Source organism: Schistocerca gregaria, chromosome 2 (assembly GCF_023897955.1).
Source record: "Schistocerca gregaria isolate iqSchGreg1 chromosome 2, iqSchGreg1.2, whole genome shotgun sequence".
NCBI lineage: Eukaryota > Metazoa > Arthropoda > Insecta > Orthoptera > Acrididae > Schistocerca > Schistocerca gregaria.
The window spans coordinates 738,255,004-738,275,739 of record NC_064921.1 but is presented as its reverse complement, the minus strand read 5'-3'; the positions used below and the strand labels follow the sequence as shown (position 1 = coordinate 738,275,739).

The window sequence follows — 20,736 nt, the reverse complement described above, 5'->3', positions numbered from 1 at the left end:
AAAAATGGCGACAAAATGTCAGTTGCATGTTACCTTCATTGTCCAAATCTAGATAACCTAGGACTTACTTGGTAATTAATATAGTTATCTTCAAACACTCTACCAGTTCCACAAAGCTAAACAGAGAGAAATAAAATGTCTGACTTCCAGGCTTCTCTAAGCATTGCAGATCTCATCCATGTACTTGTAAGTTTTCCTGCATATTTCTGAATTTCATCTATCCAGTTTCCGTTGCATTGTTATCTCAGTCCATTCTTATCGCTTGGAACCCATTAAAAGATATACCTGAGGATAACTACCATCTGTACATCTAACTGTATGTTCCACTCGCCTCCATTTCATTTTAATTTGCAATAATTTTATTTGTTCCCTGAGCCATTTGTTTGACTTCCTGTCTCTTGGTGATTGCTAAATTCGTTTCTCCATTTCTTGCTTAGGAGCTCTGTGTTTTGAATGTCATTTTTGAATGCTTTCTCTCTGTGAGAAGTCAAAATTTGCTATTGCTTACTATCAGCTTCGGTCACATTAAATGTTTGGTTTTGAAAAACTTGTTAGCTTCTCTAACCACTTCAGCTCGTATGTCATCAGTAAAATGAAGCTGATTCAGGCACACTCGATCAGTGTATTTTCCTCAACCTCTTTTTAGTTTATGGATAGTTTAGTGATGTGATAAGAAATCTCCTTGCCTGCCTTATGTTCCAGTCCTAAGTCTCCCACTAGAACTGGAAGCTTTATCACTTATATGTATATTCAAATAATGGAAACACACACACACACACACACACACACACACACACACTGGTGTGTGTGTGTGTGTGTGTGTGTGTGTGTGTGTGTGTTGTACAGGGTGATTCAAAAAGAATATCACAACTTTAAAAACGTGTATTTAATAAAAGAAACATAATATAACCTTCTGTTATACATCATTACAAAGAGTATTTAAAAAGGTGTTTTTTTTTTTTTTTTTTTTTTTTTTTTTCCCCCCACTCGAAAAGAAGTTCAGAGATGTTCAATATGGCCCCCTCCAGACACTCGAGCAATATCAACCCGATACTCCAACTCGTTCCACACTCTCTGTAGCATATCAGGTGTAACAGTTTGGATAGCTGCTGTTATTTCTCGTTTCAAATCATCAATGGTGGCTGGGAGAGATGGCCGAAACACCATATCCTTAACATACCCCCACAAGAAAAAATCGCAGGGGGTAAGATAAGGGCTTCTTGGAGGCCAGTGATGAAGTGCTCTGTCACAGGCTGCCTGGCGGCCGATCCATCGCCTCGGGTAGTTGACGTGCAGGTAGTTACGGATAGATAAGTGCCAATGTGGTGGCGCTCCGTCCTGCTGAAATATGAATTGTTGTGGAATTTGCAGCTCTCTGCTAGCTCTGCGAGTCGATTTTCCTGGGCTGCGAACAAATGCTTGCTGGATGCGTGTTACATTTTCATCACTCGTTCTCGGCTGTCCAGAACTTTTCCCTTTGCACAAACACCCATTCTCTGTAAACTGTTTATACCAACGTTTAATACACCACCTATCAGGAGATTTAACACCATACTTCGTTCAAAATGCACGCTGAACAACTGTCGTCAGTTCACAAAAAGCTTTCTGTTGAGCGGTCGCCATCTTAGCATCAACTGACGCTGACGCCTAGTCAACAGCGCCTCAAGCGAACAAATGTACAACTAAATGAAACTTTATAGCTCCCTTAATTCGCCAACAGATAGTGCTTAGCTCTGCCTTTTGTCGTTGCAGAGTTTTAAATTCCTAAAGTTGTGGTATTCTTTTTGAATCACCCTGTATTATTCAGAAGGCCACCACTATTGCTCCATTCTGTAATTTTGTTCACAACTTGCAAATAATCCATTTTGCTCTTATCTACTTCTAAAACAACATGTTATTTTGGTGAGTACCATGTATGTTACACAGAATATGCTGATAGACATAGTTTTCTATCCCTTGCCTATGTCCTTTATTGTGAAAGTCTAAAATGGTTTAAAACTGTGTTGATCTGTAAAATTCATTTGCTGTTTGATATAATATAGTCTGTTTCATGTTTAGTTAATTTAGCCTAGCAAATTCATTTTTCTATTTGTTTTTTAAGCATCTGTTAACAATAAACATGTTTTCATCTTTGGCAAATTGTACTAATGTATGACCTCTGTAATTTCCTGTATGGTCCCAAAGCTTCTAACTGAATAGTCATTATTGAAATTGTCTTTCTTTTGCATTAAGATCTGCAGTATCATTTTGTAGCGGGGTTTGTTTTGCGGCCAGTTACCAGTTCCTCTAACTTCCCATATTTGACTCAAAGGTAGGAATACTAGAGTTGTGGGCTGAAGGAAGTCTGACACTGGCTTTATAACATACCTAGCTACTACTCTCCTTACATTTTGCTACGTGACATTTGCAAAAGCTGAGTCTACTACTTTTTATTTAGAGACAATAACTTGCTGAACTCCAGGAATCAAAGATATGGCAATGGAATAGGAATAGAGTTAACTACCCCAAGGAGGTGTTATAGGCGCTCTGCTGTTCCTTATCTATAGAAACAATTTGGAGAGAATCCGAGCAGCCGTATTCGGTTGTTTGCAGATGACGCTGTCATTTATCGACTAATAAAGTCATCACAAATCAAAACAAACTGCAAAACGATTTAGAAAAAATATCTGAATGGTGTGAAAAGTGGCAGTTGACCCTAAATGACAAAAAGTGTGAGGCACATCCACAGGGTGCTAAAAGGAACTTGTTAACCTTCGGTTACACGATAAATCGGCCTAATCTAAAAGCCGTAAATTCAACTAAATACCTAGTTATACAATTATGAACAACTTAAATTTAAAGGAACACGTAGAAAATGTTGTGGGGAAGGCTAACCAAAGACTGTGTTTTATTGGCAGGACTCGTAGAAAATGTAACAGACCTACTAAGGAGGCTGCCTACACTACGCTTGTCTGTCCTTTTTTAGAATACTGCTCGCTGTGTGGGATCCTTACCAGATAGGATTGACGGAGTATATCGAAAAAGTTCAAAGAAAGGCAGCAAGTTTTGTATTATCGCGAAATATGGGACAGAGTGCCACAGAAATGATACATGATTTGGGCTGGACATCATTAAAAGAAAGGCATTTTTCATTGCGACGCAATCTTCTCATGACATCCCAATCACCAACTTTCTCCTCCAAATGTGATAATATTTTGTTGACACTAACCTACATAGGGAGAAATGATCTCCACAATAAAATAAGGGAATTCAGAGCTTGTATGGAAAGATATAGGTGTTCATTCTCTCTGCATGCTATACAAGATTGGAATAATAGAGAATTGTGAAGGTAGTTCCTCTGCCAAGCACTTAAATGTGATTTGCAGAGTATCCATGTAGATATAGATGTAGATGAACTAGCGTCAGAATACTTTTCTCTGTGCGGTGTTTTTATTTTAGCCAAGATTGCAATCTAAGTCTACCTCTAAGAATAAGCTCATAGCTCGATACTAGTTTAGTATTAACATACAGAGTTTAGTTATGCAGCCATAGCCTTTGGTTATGCATCATCTTGAATTTGAACATAGGAAAGGTGACCATCAGTACAGAGGCAACACTTAAAAATAGACTCAACAATATGTGTGGAAAATTAGCTAATAATCATTGATATTGGCTTGTTTGTTGGGCAATATGCCATCATCAAAACTAAATCCCACTTGTATTTTTTTCCACAGGAGCAGAAAATTCAAATCACATGCTTCCAGTCTGTCACTCAAAATCCACATGGAGATTCTCCACAGTTCAGACAGCTGGAAGTACCTCTACATATAGAGCCAACGGTGTCACTATCTACACCAAATATTCAGGTAGAATTACAGAGATGAAGTTCGATTTCAATATAGATATTTAATTTCTTTAAGATGTCTAATATTAAGTTATTAATTTTTAGTCAATGGCGGTACTGCCAGAAATTCTGTTTCAAGAAGAAAAGGATAGCTATGACAAAACAACAAAGATTCCTCATCTGAACTACATTGCACAGTTGAACAACAGAGCAGGTAATTGCTGATTAAATTCTTGTATGTAAAATGATGTCAGACAAATGTGGCTATATTTAAGACAAGCACTTAGAAAAGTAGCTTCAGTAAGGACAAGCACATGTAATTTAGTAACTTTTTCACTATTTTTATGGTTGCAATGTTTGTAAACAGCCATATGCATTACAAATTGTACTGCACACTGTTTGCCAGGTGGTATACGTAGTGAGGATGCTTAATATTTCCATTTTCCCTGCTTTGTATTAGAATAGCTGAATAAAAATAAACTTCATTACATAAAAGTTTCTGGTTTTTGCGACTTTCTATAGCTGAAATGTGTGGGTCATTCAGAAAGTACTGCCCCCAAATATATAAATTTTAATTCATGAGAAAACTCAAGTGAAATTTTCGTAGTATTCAGTGACAAATTTAGGAAAATAAAGCAGAATTCCCATTCAAGTTGTGCAGACTGAACAGTCTTTGCTACACATATATGTTCTTGCACTATCATGGAAATCGTCAGAGACTTTGATGTGCACATTTCATGAAAATAAGATTGAAGTATCTTCAGGGATTACATACTGGGTGTTCAGTGCAGTTAAGGTAGTTGTGCACTGGGTGCTCTTCTTTTGATCACTCAGAGACAGTCGTCTCACAGCTCTCATACATAAAATTCAGGGTTTCACCTTCAGCATTGAGGAATTCCAGCACATACACTTCTCTGATTCAGATGCTGACATTAGCTGTTTTCTCAAGTACAACAGTGCTGAAGCTTACCAGTATTCCCAAAAACTTTAGAAAACAGTACTTTGGTACCAAACACCAAACTTTTGCTATGTTATTTCAGTACTGTATGTGTTGAAAGTAGGAAGTACTACTTTCTGACCAACCACCATAAATCCACATTGCTACTAGAACAGCTGTTCTCTTAATAATATCAATATAATTTAAAAGTTTTTTGGTTTATAGCAGAATTATCTTTTTTTCTTTACATAATATTTCAACAACTTCCCTAGCTGTCAGGTTTGTGCACAAATTTAGTTGTTTGCTGTTTGGACTACAACAAAACTGATCATAACACACTGCATGTCACCCTTGTGATTGTTTGCTGGCATCATTAAACAATGAAACAGTCAACATAAATTCAAACCGAATAGAAACAGAATGCCAAAATGTAAAAAGTTATTAGTAAGAAGAATGCCATTAGACAGTGCACCTTGTGGAAAAGTCTTAATAGAAAATTACTTATTTATGACCAGAGAGGGTACATAGACATTTTTCCAGTGAGATTTAACAAGCTGAATGGCATACCCATGCTTTTAAGCTATTGTGTCTGTACCTGTTGATTAAATTATCTGACACACTGATATAAATTGCCTCCATTATTGAGCTGTTCCAAAAATTTGCTGCCTGCACCAATATGTGGTCTCTTTGTATTTCATTTCCTGCTCGCGGTTAAGGCAATGTTCAGCAGCAGCTGATCGAATTGTCTGCTCAAGTCTGATGTAATGTTTGTTATCTTTAAATTTTTTTTTCTTCAACAGGTGCTATAGTTTCCCCAACATGCAACATTCATTTGCATGGCACATGGTATAAAGCTAGTTTTTTAACATCATATTATCTTTCACATAACCTTTCAGACCATTTAATTTTATTGGAGTATTTGATATACATTAAAACAATATTTTGCCAGTATTCTCCTGATCTTCCCTGAAATGGCACCAGTGTATGTGAGGTATAAAATTCTGACTGCTTCTTCATTAATTGAAATACGAAAGTACCATCATCATGGCACAGGTGATGAATTTTTGGGACAGTGTAATAAAGGAGGCAATTGAAATTAGAAAGGTGGATAATTTAATTAACAAGGGCCGATGCTTTGTTTAAGTAAAGCATGGAGTGTGGCACCCAGTGTGCTTAGATCTTCTCAGACAACACTTCGATGCACTCTTAGTAAGACTTTTTTCAGTAAAGTTTATTGTCTTGTGGCATTCTTCTTACATATAACTATTTATGCTTTGAATTTCTTTTGATCATTTTATTGTTTAACAGCACCAGGAAATGACCTTAAAGGCATTTCCAGGTAAGAGAAGAAATTCTGGCAGAACTGGACCTGTGAGGACTAGTTGTGCTTGGATATCTCTGTCAATAGAGCACTTGCCAACAAAAGGCAAAGGTCTCAGGTTCAAGTTATGGTCCGATTACAGTTTTAATCTGCCAGGAAGTTTCAATCACATCACTGCATTATGTTCCATTAACAATTTGGTTGCAGTCCAAACAGCAAGCAATGAAATTTGCACTCGGCACAGTATAAAAACAACTAAGGAAGTTGTCGAGATATCATGATAGACAAAACTTGGCTGTAAATGCAAAAAAACATGTGAACCCTCAGTTTTTCTGAGAAAGTTTGTAGAGCAACAGCCATATACATACATCAATATATGTAATTATTCGAGACAAAGCATGGAAGATTTGAAAGAAGCTTCCTTAATTGTCGTCAGTATTCAGCAATAGGCAGCGCATTGGCCACGGAATAAAGTCTTCTTCGATTTAACAATTTAATGTCCCGTATAGAGCATTTCATGTTGTTTAATAGTGAGCCAATAGTAACTGATGAGTAATTTTTGAATTTGCTGAATGCAATTATTAGTGATAATCCTGCCTCTGAACTTTTATTATTTCTTCCAGTACTAACCCATGCTCTCTGCCGTATTACTGAGGCCGTATCTGGACCATTACTGACAGCTCTGGAAAAAAGGATAACTGCCAATGAGAAGCGGTGTCAAGAGCTACAGCGTGAAAAGGAGGCTCTCCTGAAGTTAAGATCATCCAACCAATAGAGATTGCTTTACCTGTGATATGTGGAAACTGTGTGCTTGTGTTGTTACAAGGGGATGCAATGTGGACAAAATGAATTTAATATGTTGTGTATACCCCCAAATTACAATAAATGTCAGCTAAAATCCTCTTCAGGAAAATCTTGAATACTGTTGTTTTGTAGATAATAGTTTGTGAGTGGTTCCACTTTCAACCATTCAAATCGACATTGTGATAAAGAGAAAAGGGTAACAGTGGTTACCATATCAAGTAACTGCAGTTGAATTATATGATAGACCACACAATATTAGCTCACAAGACAAAAAATTAGTCACCGTCTTACAAGAGCATGCTGGTCACTCTGGAGTGCTACGGGTGGTGTAGAACTGGTATCAGATATTCACGTGATCCTCTTCCACTGCCATAAGTCGTATGTGTGATGATTGTATGGAATCAGTGCAGTAAGATGGGTCAGTGTGGAGACGTTACTAAATGACAGAACAGTGCTAAATGTCTTTGGATCTACCGATGACCACATTGTGAATGACATTACCAAATTCGTTGGTATATCAGTGTGGAGCGTCCAATGTTGACTAGAAGGAATAGTGTACCACCCAGACTTGTAATACGATGTAAGAAGAGATGTTGTAGAAACATGCTAACCAAAGAATAACAGTAGGTTTAAAAAAATTATGGAAATTGCTACTGTCAATGAATGCAGATCCATCTCGACCAGTGGGGGACTGATGACCTTAGCTGTTTAGTCCCCCTTACACATCCCAACAACCACCACCATCTCGACCAGTTTCTGACAGAACGTTACAACAGGAAATGCGCACATTGGCTATTTGGAGTCAGGTGCCTTGCGAAAGGCCATTTGATGTCTTCTGTAGGCCAAACAACACAGAAACTGAACAGCAGCTGACTGGAGTTGTACAGTGTTGGCTGGTAAGATGTGATTTTGCCTCTTTCCAATTATACAAGGCAGTGAGTGCACTGACAGATTAATGAGGTGTTCAACCAGCAGTATGTTGAGGCTGTACTTCAGGCTAGAGGTGGTTTCATGATGCTTTGGGGGCCCGCTCATTCACACTGTGATCGCACTTTGTTTGACCCATTAACTCTCACAATCTTAATCTCATAGAAAATGTTTGGGACTGTTTGGAACAATGGGTGAAATGTGGTAATCAACATCTGTACAGTTTGGTAACTTCATATGGACATGGCATACCTAAAGAAACTTGAGGCGAGGCCGTTTTTGAGACTTGAGATAGCATTACACAGTATTCTCAGGATGTCTCCTGGAAGTGACTAATTTTTTGTCAGGTGTGCATATATTGCCTCGTACTGTGATATTATGATGCTGTGAAAAAAAACTACACTGTCTGATTCTACCTAATGGCACTACTGAAACAGCAAATATAACCAACCATACCAAGAAATAGATACAAAAATCAAATAACTATCATCATGTGCTTCATGTTCTGTTCTTTTCAGAGCCACAAATGAGAGCTCAGCTATCTGAAAGATGCTGAGGGTGAGGATTCCTCATATGCAGAATTTCATGGCAATAGAACGTACGGAGGATCTCATTTTAGCCCTTTCATTTCATTGCATTTCATTTATTAGTTGACAGTTGTTGACAACTGGAGCCTAATTTTCTGTGGTGTGTGTACCTATAACAATATGTTTGACATCTGCTGCATGAATACCACATCCCGAAGATATCAGAGTGTACTTTCTTAATGTGTTACGGGAGTGACAGTTTGACAGATGATAATAGTGTTACAATTCCTGCCTGTTATTTTCTTTAGTTTCTTGAGCAATATTTTACATGCCATAGAAGTTTCTCCTTGATGCTAACATAATGATTAACCCATGAATGAGCACAGAAGAGGACAATTTTGAATAAATGAACATATTCCTCTTATGTATGAAGATTGTTAGGAATGTAAGTTCCGCTGCCTGGTGCATGGAGGGGTTGGGAGTAGTTGTGTTGTTTCAGTATAGCTCTGTCTCCCAAAAATTCTTGGATTTTAGGTCTAACTGCTACACAAGAAGTGATATTGAACTGTTGTTTGTCCCACAACTGTAAATCAAAATGGCCACCATCATTAGAAAATCTCACTACCAATTAATTACTTGCTTTAATATACAAGGGCTGTTTTTTTCCCCCAACCTCCGATAGGCCATAAATAAAAGACAAGGTCATAGAAAACAATTATTTTATTACCAGAAGTTTTGTACACTTATGGTTACTTTTCAACATAACCACCAAAAAATTGAAACATTAATCGTACCCGTGGATTTGGCTGAAGAGTTATGCCAAGACTACAAAGTTACTAGAGTAGGAACTCTCCAGTCAAACAGGAAGCATATTTAAGACATAAAGAAGGACACTTCAAATCGAGAGCTATATTCATCAATGTTCTTGTTCACAGACCCATCAACAGGTAGGCCTCCAGTAACTTTGGTGTCCTACATAGGAAAAATGAAACCAAGTGAAAACTTACTGATGCTGTCAACAATGCACCAAGATAAAGGCACTGTTGGAGGAGAGAAGAATAAAACTGAGATAAATGCATATTATAATTCTACTAAAGGTGGAATTGATACCATTGATGAAATGGCACGTACGGACACCTGCAAGAGGGGAACAAAGAGATGGCCTCTATCTGTATTTTTCACTCTCATCGACATTTGCGCTATCAATGCAACCACCATATTCATCCAGCAACATCCAAGATGGAATGAAAAGAAACACAACAAACAGAAACTTTATCTTCTGCAAGCTCGGATGGAATTAGTAAAATTGCAGGTAGAAGAAAGAAGTGTCAATGCAAGAGGGTTATCTAACCAAATTGTTCAATCAATGGAGACTATTCTACAAAAGGAAATCAAAGAAGTGACAACAGGAGGACGTCAGCCTCCCGCAGGGAAAGGTCGATTCCATATTTGTGTAAGAGAAGCTAAAACAAAGGAGCAGAAGTAAAACAATCTAAGTAAGCCGAAACAGTATTGTGGACAGTGTCATAAACATGTGTGTAACACACATTCAGAAAAAAATTATGAAGTGTGTCTCTTGCCTTGAAGTTGAGGACTCAGAGTAATCTATTGTATATGAACACATCTATATTTTGTATTGTAATATGTCAAATTTTTGTCCACTCAATCCAATATTTATAACAATTAACATCATTTATAAACCAATGCCTTAATTAAAATACATAAACCATTTTGAAAGTTGTAATTTTTTGTCAGTAAACTTATTTAATACCCGTGGGCTTGCCGAAACCCCCCCCCCCCCCCTCCAAGACATCCAAGTTAGAAAAAAATGCTTGGGCGTCCTAGGGTTAGAGCAAGCCAAGTACTTCTCGACGTTTGACCTCACAAGCAGGTACCGTCAAATTTTTACGGATGAGAAGGACGGAGACAAAACGGCATTCAGCTCAAATTATCAACATTATGAATACAAAAGAACGCTGATGGGACTGAAGGGAGCCTCAGGATGTTTCCAGAGACTGATGAATACAGTCTTGGCAGGTTTGCAAATTGTGAAATGTTTCGTATATTTAGATGACATAGTATGCTATGGGAAAAACCTGCAGGAGTATAACGAAAAGTTCCGGGAAATATTTGACAGGTTGCGAGAGCACAATTTGAAGCTGCAACCAGACGAGTGTGAATTCCTGAGGAAGGATGCAAGTTTTCTAGGTCATTGTATTACTGACAAAGGAAAATCACGAGATATGGAGAAGGTGAAGCTCTTCCCACAACCGAGGACAACCAAAGAATTAAAAGGGTTTCTCAGATTAATAGGTTGTTACCGCTGTTTTATTGCAAACCTTAGCAAAATTGCGAAACTCTTCCACGAGCTCTTAAAGAAAGGAGTGGAGTACCAATGGGGCGAATGACAGAACAATGCGTTAGAGGAGCTGAAGGAGTAACTGATAAACCCTCCACTACTTCAGTACCCTGATTTTATGAAACCAGGGACGCTAGTAACGCAGCCTTGGGAGCTGCGTTATCACAAGGAAAGAAGGTTGGCGAAGAATTGCATATGCATCCAGAGCACTGAAGAAGGCAGAACTGAACTATAGTACCATGTCAAAAGAATAAAAACACACAGGTGAAAACAAGGATGCCCTTAGAAATTACAGACACAGCTGAAATAGTATTTGAAAAATGCACAATGGTTTTACATGTTAACATTTCAGGACGATTTAAGTAAGTTTACCTTGGCAGTTCCAATTGAAAAACAAGACGCCGAAACGGTAGCTGAAGCGTTTGTGAAAAACATTGTCTTAAGATATGGAATTCCATCAGTGTTGTTAATGCATCAGGGTTCAAATTTTCTGAGTGACGTTTTTAAGAGTGTGTAAATTGTTGAGGGTGAAACACATATATACTACAGCTTACCACCCAGAATCAAATGGTGCACTAGAAAGAAGTCATAGAACACTTGTAGAATATCTCAGGCACTTTGTAACAGGAGATCAAAGTTCTTGGGACAAATGGGTGCCATATGCAATTTTTGTGTTCAATACTACACCACACAGCAGCACAGGTTACACACCATTCAAGCTATCATGTGGAAGAAAGGTCAACGTACCAGGAGCACTGCAGCAAGAAACACAACAGGTAAGTTACGATCATGAATTGTATGTAAATAGGCTAAGAGCGAGCATGCAGAAAACCCAATTATAAGGACAGAATGACATGAAGCTGAATCCAAAAGAATTCAAGGTAGGAGATAAAGTGTTACTGCACGATGAGTCGGTGAGACGTGGTAGATCTCTGAAATTAAATTCGCAGTGGAGAGATCCATTTGAAGTATTAAAAGTGGAAGGTCCTAATGTAGTAATAAAAATTAAGAGAAATAAGGAAACAAAAGTACATGCCAATAGGTTGAAACAGTTCTTTTAAATTTCAGGTATGGTAATCAATTGGCAAGTTGTGAAACTCATCATAGTGGTAGCAACATACATCACTGCATCAGAGTATGCAACGAACAATTTCCAGGTGACAGTTTCCGAGCTCATCAGGATTGTACTATGATAATGTAGGAAAAGTAGAAATATATAGTACTACATGAAGAATTGTTACGTATATGCATCTAAATACAATAATAGAGTGGTTTCAGAAGGCAAAAAGGTCTGGTAAGGCAGCAGTACTAAGAATAATTGCTTTAGATGTTTTCATCTCAGGTAGCATATTAGGATATATAATTAACATTCCATTGATAGATAATAGTAATTTCAACCTGTATAGAGTACTTCCATTACCTAAGAGATCCTAGAGATGAAAGGGAGATACCTGTATATACAGCCAGAAAAAGAATTCTTACTAATAATTGAATCCAAACTGCAATACGCTAAACTTTCTGTGGAGCAACTAAAATGCAAATAACTAAGTAAGAATAGGCGACTGTGCAGTCATTTGCCTTGTTATCAACATTTGACCACGAAGAGTGTGAAGCCAAGTTGTCGCAGATGGTGAGAGAAATTCCGGTAGACTGTGTGCGAAAGGTAGTCTCACTGAATGAGAGCCTTTGGACTCATCTAAACCGTAATGAATGGTTATATGTAGCTCTTAAGGAAGAAGGCTTAACAGTACTATGTGGAAAGGAACCACCAAGGGTCCTCATAATGAAAGGGGTAGTCAATAAGTTTCTATAGTAAATGTATGGGATATAGAACCAGTATTTATACAGACAGACACAGTAATGTGACCAAGAAAGAAATAATACTGCAGATTAATTTAGAGTTCGATTGTTGTGTTGTAAATGAAGAAAAGCGAAATGTCTCAATGTTTCGTTAGTTACCATTGGATCATGTAGTAACTCAGTTGGACGATTTGAAGGTCGCAGGAAAAAGATTGGATGACGTCCAGAGAATGGTAGAGAGACAGGAGGAAGAATTGAAATATTCATGGTATTTCACACACTATTCTCTAACCACAAATGTATCCATAGCACTAATTATCCTTATTATAATAATATGCTGTTGCAAACAATGCACATGTTGCAAAGACTGTTTTAAGAGCATGTGGAAATATTTTGAAGACAGTGATTGTTGTTCTAAAGAATGCATAAGAAACACCATTGTGAACCAGTACCCAGAAACTAGTTTAACTAGAAGACAAAGTATAAAGGGTCTGAAGATGTAGTAATTTATGAAAGATGTGGAAAAGGCCAAGAAGAGACGGTATTGTTCAGAAACAGACATTAAATAACAGTAAAATGATAAAAATATGTATACAAAAAGCCCAATTGTAAAAAATTAAAGTAAAAGTTGTCTTATGAAATGTATAATGTCAATGTTAAATGTTCTTGGCCATGCTCAATGAAGTTGCTGTAATTGCAATGTAATTGTATTTATCAATAATTAATGATACTGTATTTTGATATATATCAATGTTTAATCCTATGTATCAATGTCTAATGTAATTGTATTTTGATATAATTGTAACTGTATGCTGTCCATGTATAATGTCATCATGTTTTACCAAGGGGCTTAATGGACCTGAGTTACCAAGTGTGTAATGAAAAAACATAACATGTCAAATGCTGATGTAACAAATAAATGTAAAATCTGTAAAGTAGTAATCAAAAGGAAAATAAAAAGTCACAACTGACGCTACTGTGAGGTGTAACACTAATTTCCTTGGCAGGGGAGATGTTGGAACCATAGGAAAAAGCCAAGTCTAATTACAATCATTCTCAGGCAGTACACTGGAAATAGAACGTAGTAAGTGAATTAAAAATGCAGCGCTGGATGCAAGGCGTGGCAGAGGGGTCATAAAAGAAACACGGCGCAGCTGGAGAGCCGAGGTGCCTGCTGCACAGCTGTGCGCAATAAGAAAGCAAACAGCCACCAAGTTATAAAGATACAAAGAAGCTCTGTGCAGGGACCCGTAATAAGCAATCACTTAGTCTCAACAGAAAGCACTCCTGGTTAGAGAGATAAGTCTGAGAGTGGAGAGAGAAAGAAAGAAAGAAAGAAAGAAAGAGAGCGAGCCCTTGGTGGGGACCGTAATGTGCCATGAGGAGCCAATGGAGGGCTCAGGATACAGTATGTGACCAAGTAGGGAGAGACCCCTCTATCCCTTCACCCAGCTTCTGCAGAAAAGTAACGATATTAATATTTAAAAAATACCCAATAAGGACAAGTTGCACTTGATGCTACAGCACACTGCTCTGGGCTCGCCCCCCCCCCCCCCCCTCTCTCTCTCTCTCTCTCTCTCTCTCTCTCTCTCTCTCTCTCTCTCTCTCTCTCTCTCTCTCTCTCTCTCTGGCTCCCGGTAACGAAAATAGTCAGTGTGGATAGCAGCAGCTGACTTGAACTGAGGAACGGGCTGTAGGCAGGCAGCCAGAGATAGTCGCTAATGAGTATTTAGGCAGTGGCTGCAGTACTCTGATGTAGGTGCTAGTGTGAAGAGAAGATACTGAAAAGCTTTTATCAGGCAGTCGGAACAGTGGAAGTTAGTCACCATCTCTTTAATATACTTGGCCATCCTGTAGGTACAATCACTACACAGTTAGGGCAATCTGTACTATTTCTGAATAAACTAGAACTTGTGTAAGGTTCGGGAGAGTTTACTTCTACCCACTTCCTAGCCTTGTACCTTCACACCAGGGATTTCAACATCTTAGCCAGATCAAAAGTCCCCCTCTCACTAAGGTCAACCAGCTAAATCCCTTTCAGGAACCGTGTTGCTCATTCCCTTGCAAAACTCATGCTTGGGATGAGACAAGGCATAATGAAAGGACTGTTACACATCATAGCTATCAGCCAAAGCATTCTCAGCAAAGAAGAAACACACACACGTATTCACAGAACCAAGCCCACCTTATGCACATATGAATGATACTACTGGCAACTCCAACCATAATGTGGTTGTCACATGAGAATCTGGAGTGGATGAGGAAGTGAGATGGATGGCAGGTTCTGAGTGGAGGGAGAGAAGAGCACTGTATGTTGCGGTGTGCAGAGACTAGATGGCAGCCTGATGAGACTGCCAAGTGCAGCATCAGATGGAATGTGGGGGGAAAAATCGGGGAGTGGAAAAAAAGAGGAGCAGGGAAGGGGAAAGGATGAGTGGGTGGGCAGTGGGCAGCGGGCAGCACCCAGTCAGGATGAGGGGATGTGAAAAGGGACAAGGTGTTATCACAAAGGGAGTGGAAACTTGGGTGGGCAGTGTGGAGACAGGAGAATACCATAGGCTGAGGCTGGGATAATTTTGGGGGCAAAGATAACTACCATCTACGCTGATCAGAAAAGCTGGTTGTGGAGCTGAGGTTCGAAATGGTCCAAGTTGCGAAGCAACTGTTCAAATCAAGCATGTTATGTTACACTGCACATTGTGCCCAGACTGCTATGCTTTTCTTGTGGTGAATTTGATAGTGGCCATTCATCATGATGGAGAGCTGGTTAGTAGTCATACCAATACAAAAACGCGCAATGATTGCAGCAGAGCTGGTATGACATGGCTGCTTTCATAGATAATGTGGCCTGTGATGGGTTAAATAAAGCCTATGACAGGACAGGAATAGGAAGCACTGGGTGGGTGGGTGGGATTAGGCAGGTCTTGCACCTGGCCACAGGGAGGTGATCTCTTTGGCAAGGAGTTGGGGTTGGAATTGGGATAGGGATTGGGAGTGGCTTAGGAATGGACTAGGATGTTGTGGAGATTGGGTGGGTAATGGTTCACCACAGTAGGAAGGGTGGGAAGGATCCTGGATGTGACATCCCTCATTTCAGGACATGGTGGAAGATAACCAAAGCCCTGATGAAGGATGTGGCTTAGTTGTTCCAGTCTGGGGTGGTATTGGTGATGAGGTGGGCATTCTTTCGTAGCTGGCTCTTGGTGGTGTATGGGGAAATTGCATGTAAAATCTGTTTGCTGACTGGATCTGGAGGATAGTGCCTGTCTGATGGCCTTTGGTAATGCTCTGAGCGTACTGGGAACAGGAGGTGTCACTGCAGATATGATGTCCCCAGATAACCCCCTGCGGGTCCGGGGTTTAGAATAGGCCCGAGGTACTCCTGTCTGTCGTAAGAGGTGACTAAAAAGAGTCTCACTCATTTTGGCCTTTATGTGATGATCCCCTGTAGACTTTGACCTCCATTTTTTACAATTTTCCCAAAGAATGAGATAATTGCGGAAGATAGCCGTACATGGTGCTTCGTGCCATCATGCGCTGGCACCTATTGCATCCTTCGTCACGGGGATCTGCACTTCTGCTCATTCTCCAAGTGCTGAGAAAGGTCACCCTCCTGGGTGCATATTTTTACATCAACTGCACAGTATCGTTTTCTACGCTGATGTGGACTTGTTTGCTTGGTTGCACCTGATATCCAGCAGAGTAGCCAGTCCATTGTGGTGGACTCACCGTGTATCCTGTTGGTTGTAGCCCCCTGACCACACAGGGATCGCTCTGCTGTTGCCTACAGCGTTAACTCCCCACATATGCTGAGGAGTAGATGCCTGTCGCCTGGGGGCATCAGGACAAATGACATAGTACATCATCTCTTGCTGGTGGTCAAACACCAGCAGTCTCTGAGTGTTCACAGGCACAATTCAGCACACGAAGTACAACCCCAAATTGTTCCCCTCCCTAGCCACACCAAAGGAGTAACGCCAGGCTAAGGATGGCAGTGGCTCTTATTTGCCCCAGTACCTTGTATGTTCGATAGCTGATGGGGACTCTTTCATGACGATGAAGCCTCAGTTTTTTGTTGAGCATTTAGAGAACAAGTTTGGGGAGGAGGGGGGCTTGTCTAAAATGAGATCTGGGTCAATCTTGAACAACACAGCATCCTCTGCCCATTCACAGGCGTTACTCTCTTGTGACAAGCTGGGGGATGCTTCTGTAACCATCACGCCCCATAAGAGCTTAAATATGGTCCAGGGTATATTTCACAGGGACCTTCTTTTGCAGTCTGATGAAGAGCTGCATGCCAATTCACAGCGCCGAGATGTACATTTCGTTTGGTATGTCCACCAGGGTCCGAAGGATAATCAGGTTGCCTCCAGTGCCTTCATCTTGGCCTTCGATGGTGATACATTACCCGAGAAGGTCAAGGTGATGGACCGCTGTGATGTAAAGCCCTATATCCCTCCCCCAATGCGGTGCTTTAAATGCTGGAAGTTCAACCATATGTCTTCCTGCTGTACTTCCAGTTTTACATGTCGTGATTGCAGACGCCCATCACATCCCAATACTCCATGTGTCCCACCTCTCATCTGTGTCAACTGCGGAGAGCACCATTTGCCTTGCTCGCCTGACTGCAGGATTCTCCAGAAAGAAATGAAAATCATGGAGTAGAAAACCCTGAATCAATTGTCCTACACTGAGGCTAAGAGGAAATTTGAACGCCTACTTCCTGTACGTATGACATCATGTTACGCCGCTGCTATGACAATTCTAGCCCCATCAGCTCCGCCAAACCGTCACCTCTCAGAGCCAGAAGACTACACCTGTCCCCTTGATGGTGGGGGGCACTTCCCTCCCTGTTGTCCTGCACCACCTACTTCGGGAGCAATGCTCCCCAACCATCAGGAATATCAGTCCCCACTTCTGCTCCAGAGAAGTGTAAGTCTTCAACTCCTCTCGCTAGGAATGGGTCTCTTGGATCTCTCTCTCTTAGCAGGTTTCTGCTAGTGGGAAAGATGACACTTTCCAGTGGCTGAAGAGCCCAAAAGCAGCTGGTCGTAGGGCTTCATGCTCATCCTCAGTCCCGGAGACTGAATCAGTGAAGTCCTCCCAGTCAGGGAAACTGAAGGAGCAGCGAGAGAAATCCAAAAAAAGATCCCCAAGACCAAGGGAATTGCGGTGCATCCACACCACCGCTACCTACAAGCTCTGTGTCTGCGGATGAGGTGGAGATTCTGGCGTCTGCTGAGGACCTGGAATTCGCTGGACCCAAAGACACAATGGATAGATGCTGCTCAGGCAATAAGTCTGTGGCAGCAGGTGACCCCAAGGCGTAAACTGCCTCGTTGGATGTTCTATGCCTTTCCAGTCACACGATGACTTTATCGTGCAGCGGAATTGCAGCAGTGTTTTTCCACCACCTGGCTGAGCTACTGAACTATTAAGCTTTACACCTGCTTTCTGCATTGCCCTCCAGGAAACGTGGTTCTCTGCAATGTGGACCCCTACCCTCCACGGCTATAAGGGATATTACGGGAATCATAGTGACTATAATCGATTGTCAGATGGTGTTTGTGTTTATGTCCTAAACTCAGTCTGTAGTGAAACTGTGCCCCTTGAAACCCCTCTCGAAGCTGTGGCTGTCAGAATAAAGATGACGCAAGAAGTAACTTTTTGTAATGTATACCTTCCTCCAGTATCCCTGAATGTATTAGCTACACTGATTAATCAACTCCCTAAACCGTTCCCACTTTTGGGAATTTTAACACACAACCCCTTGTGGGGTGGCACCATGGCCGAGGCAGAGACGTTGAAACTTTCCTGTCTCGTTGGACCTCTGCCTCTTAAATACTGGGGCCGCCACACATTTCAGTGTAGCTCATAGTAGTTACTCAGCCATTGATTTATCAATTTGCAGATCAGGACTTCTCTCATCTATCCACTGGAGAGCAATGACGACCTGTGTGATTGTTACCACTTCTCCATCTTCCTGCCACTCCCCCAGGCGTCATGCCAATGGACGCCTTTCCAGATGGACTTTAAAGAAGGCGGACTGGGAAACTTTCATCTCTGCTGTCACCATTGAATCTCCCCCACATGGGAACATCAATGTGATGATTGAGCAGGTGACTACAACAATCCTTTCTGCGGCAGAAAACTTGATCCCCCACTCTTTAGGGTGCCCCCATCGAAAGGCAGTCCCTTGTTGGTCACAGGAAGTTGCAGAAGCAATTAAATAGCATTGGCGAGCTCTACAGCGGCACCCTTCCCTAGAGCGCCAGATAGTCTTTAAATGGCTACATGATCGCATCTGCCAACTTATCAAACGATGGAAGCAGGAGTGTTGGGAGAGATACGTGTCAACAGTTGGGTGCCATACATCACCTTCCCAAGTCTGGGCAAGGATCAAACATGTTTTCGGGTACCAGACCCCAACAGGTGTTCCCGGTGTTAACATACATGGCGTGTTATCTACCGATGCAATCACAATTGCCGAGCACTTTGCTGAGCACTGTGCTCGAGCCCCTGTGTCGGAGAACCCCCCAGCCTATCGCGCTATCAAACAGTGGATGGAAGGGAAAGTCCTCTCATTCACTACATGCCACAGTGAACCCTATAACACCTAATTTACAGAGTGGGAGCTCCTCAGCACCCTTGCACGTTGCCCTGACACAGCTCCTGGGCCAGATCGGATCCACAGTCAGATGATTAAACATCATTCGGCTGACTACAAGCAACATCTCTTTGTCATCTTCAACCGGATTGGGTGCAATGGCATATTTCCAACACATTGGCAGGAGAGCAGGATTATTCTGGTGCTCAAACCCGGTAAAAACCTACTTGATATGGATAGCTATTGGCCCATCTGCCTCACCAATGTTCTTTGTAAGCTGCTGTAACATATGGTGTGTCGGTAGTTGGGTTACGTCTTGGAGTCATGTGACCTGCTGGCTCCATGTCAGGGCAGTTTCTGCTAGGGTTGCTCTACCACTGATAATCTTGTGTCCCTCGAGTCTGCCATCTGAACAGCCTTTTTCAGAAGCCAACAACTAGTTGCCATCTTTTTTATTTACTAAAAGCATTGACACGACCTGGCGACATCATATCCTCGCCACATTGTACGAGTGGGGTCTCCGAGGCCCGCTCCTGATTTTTATCCAAAATTCCTGATTTTTATACAATATTTCCTTTTGCTTTGTACTTTCCATGTCCAAGTTGGTGCCTCCCGTAGTTCCCCCTCCCCCCCCTCCCCATATCCAGGATAATGGGGTCCCTCACGGCTCTGAGTGTATCTCTATTTTTAGTGCCCATTAATAGTGTAGCAGCAGCTGTAGTGCCGTCTGCCTCATCTTCTCCCTATGCAAACGACTTCTGCATTTCGTACTGCTCCACCAGTACTGGCGTTGCTGAGCAGCACCTACAGGGGGCCATCCACAAGGCACAGTCATGGGCTCTATCCCACAGTTTCCAGTTTTTGGTCGCAAAGTCGTGCATTATGCACTTCTGTCAGCATCGTACTGTTCAACCAGGACCCAGAACTTTAATGATGATCCACTCACTATAGTGGAGACATATCGATTCTTAGGACTGATTTTTGATGACCGATTGACTTTGCTTCGTTAGCTTAAGCAGAAGTGCTGGCAGCACCTCAGTGCCCTCAGCCGCCCGAGTAGTACCAACTGGGGTGCAGATCTCTCTACACTGCTGGAACTCTACAGAGCCCTTGTTCAATCCTGCCTTGACTACGAGAGTCTGGTTTATGGTTCAGTGGCACCCTCAGCATTGTGTTTACTCGACCCAGTGACCACTGTGGTGTTCGCCTAGCGACAGGAGCTTTTTGGACGAGTCCAGTGACCAGCATAGTGGTGGCGGCCAGAGTCCCTCCATTGCAGGTTTGGCATGCACAACTGATGGCCAGTTACGTTGCACATGTTCGTAGTTCTCCTGCGCATTCAAATTACCATTTCCTTAACCCACCCATGGCTGCTCAGGTCAGGACTTTCAATTGCAGTTCATGTCCAATTCCTTCTTTCTGAACTGAAGTCCTTGCCTCTATCACATATACGTGAGGTCCATTCAGGTACACCTCCATAGTGTACACCTATTTGTGGCTTCACCTGTACCTTTTACATGGCCCTAAGGACTCAGTTAACCTCAGGGCTCTCCTCTGCCACTTCCTCTCAATTCTTGACATGTACTGAGGACATGGAGTGGCTTACACCAATGGCTCAGTGACTGATGATC

The 20,736-nt window shown here is 41.3% G+C and overlaps 1 protein-coding gene across 3 annotated transcripts in view; it reads left to right on the top strand.

Moving 5' to 3' along the window:
- Positions 1-7,001, top strand: part of LOC126334898 (lys-63-specific deubiquitinase BRCC36-like) — a 55,259-nt gene extending 48,258 nt beyond the window's left edge. For all 3 annotated transcript variants that reach the window (XM_049997605.1, XM_049997607.1, XM_049997606.1), the window contains 3 exons: positions 3,714-3,845; positions 3,929-4,037; positions 6,705-7,001. In XM_049997605.1, coding sequence (XP_049853562.1) covers positions 3,714-3,845; positions 3,929-4,037; positions 6,705-6,856 — 393 coding nt within the window. In that variant the 3' untranslated portion in view covers positions 6,857-7,001. The remainder of the gene's footprint in view (positions 1-3,713; positions 3,846-3,928; positions 4,038-6,704) is intronic.
- Positions 7,002-20,736: the final 13,735 nt, after the last annotated feature.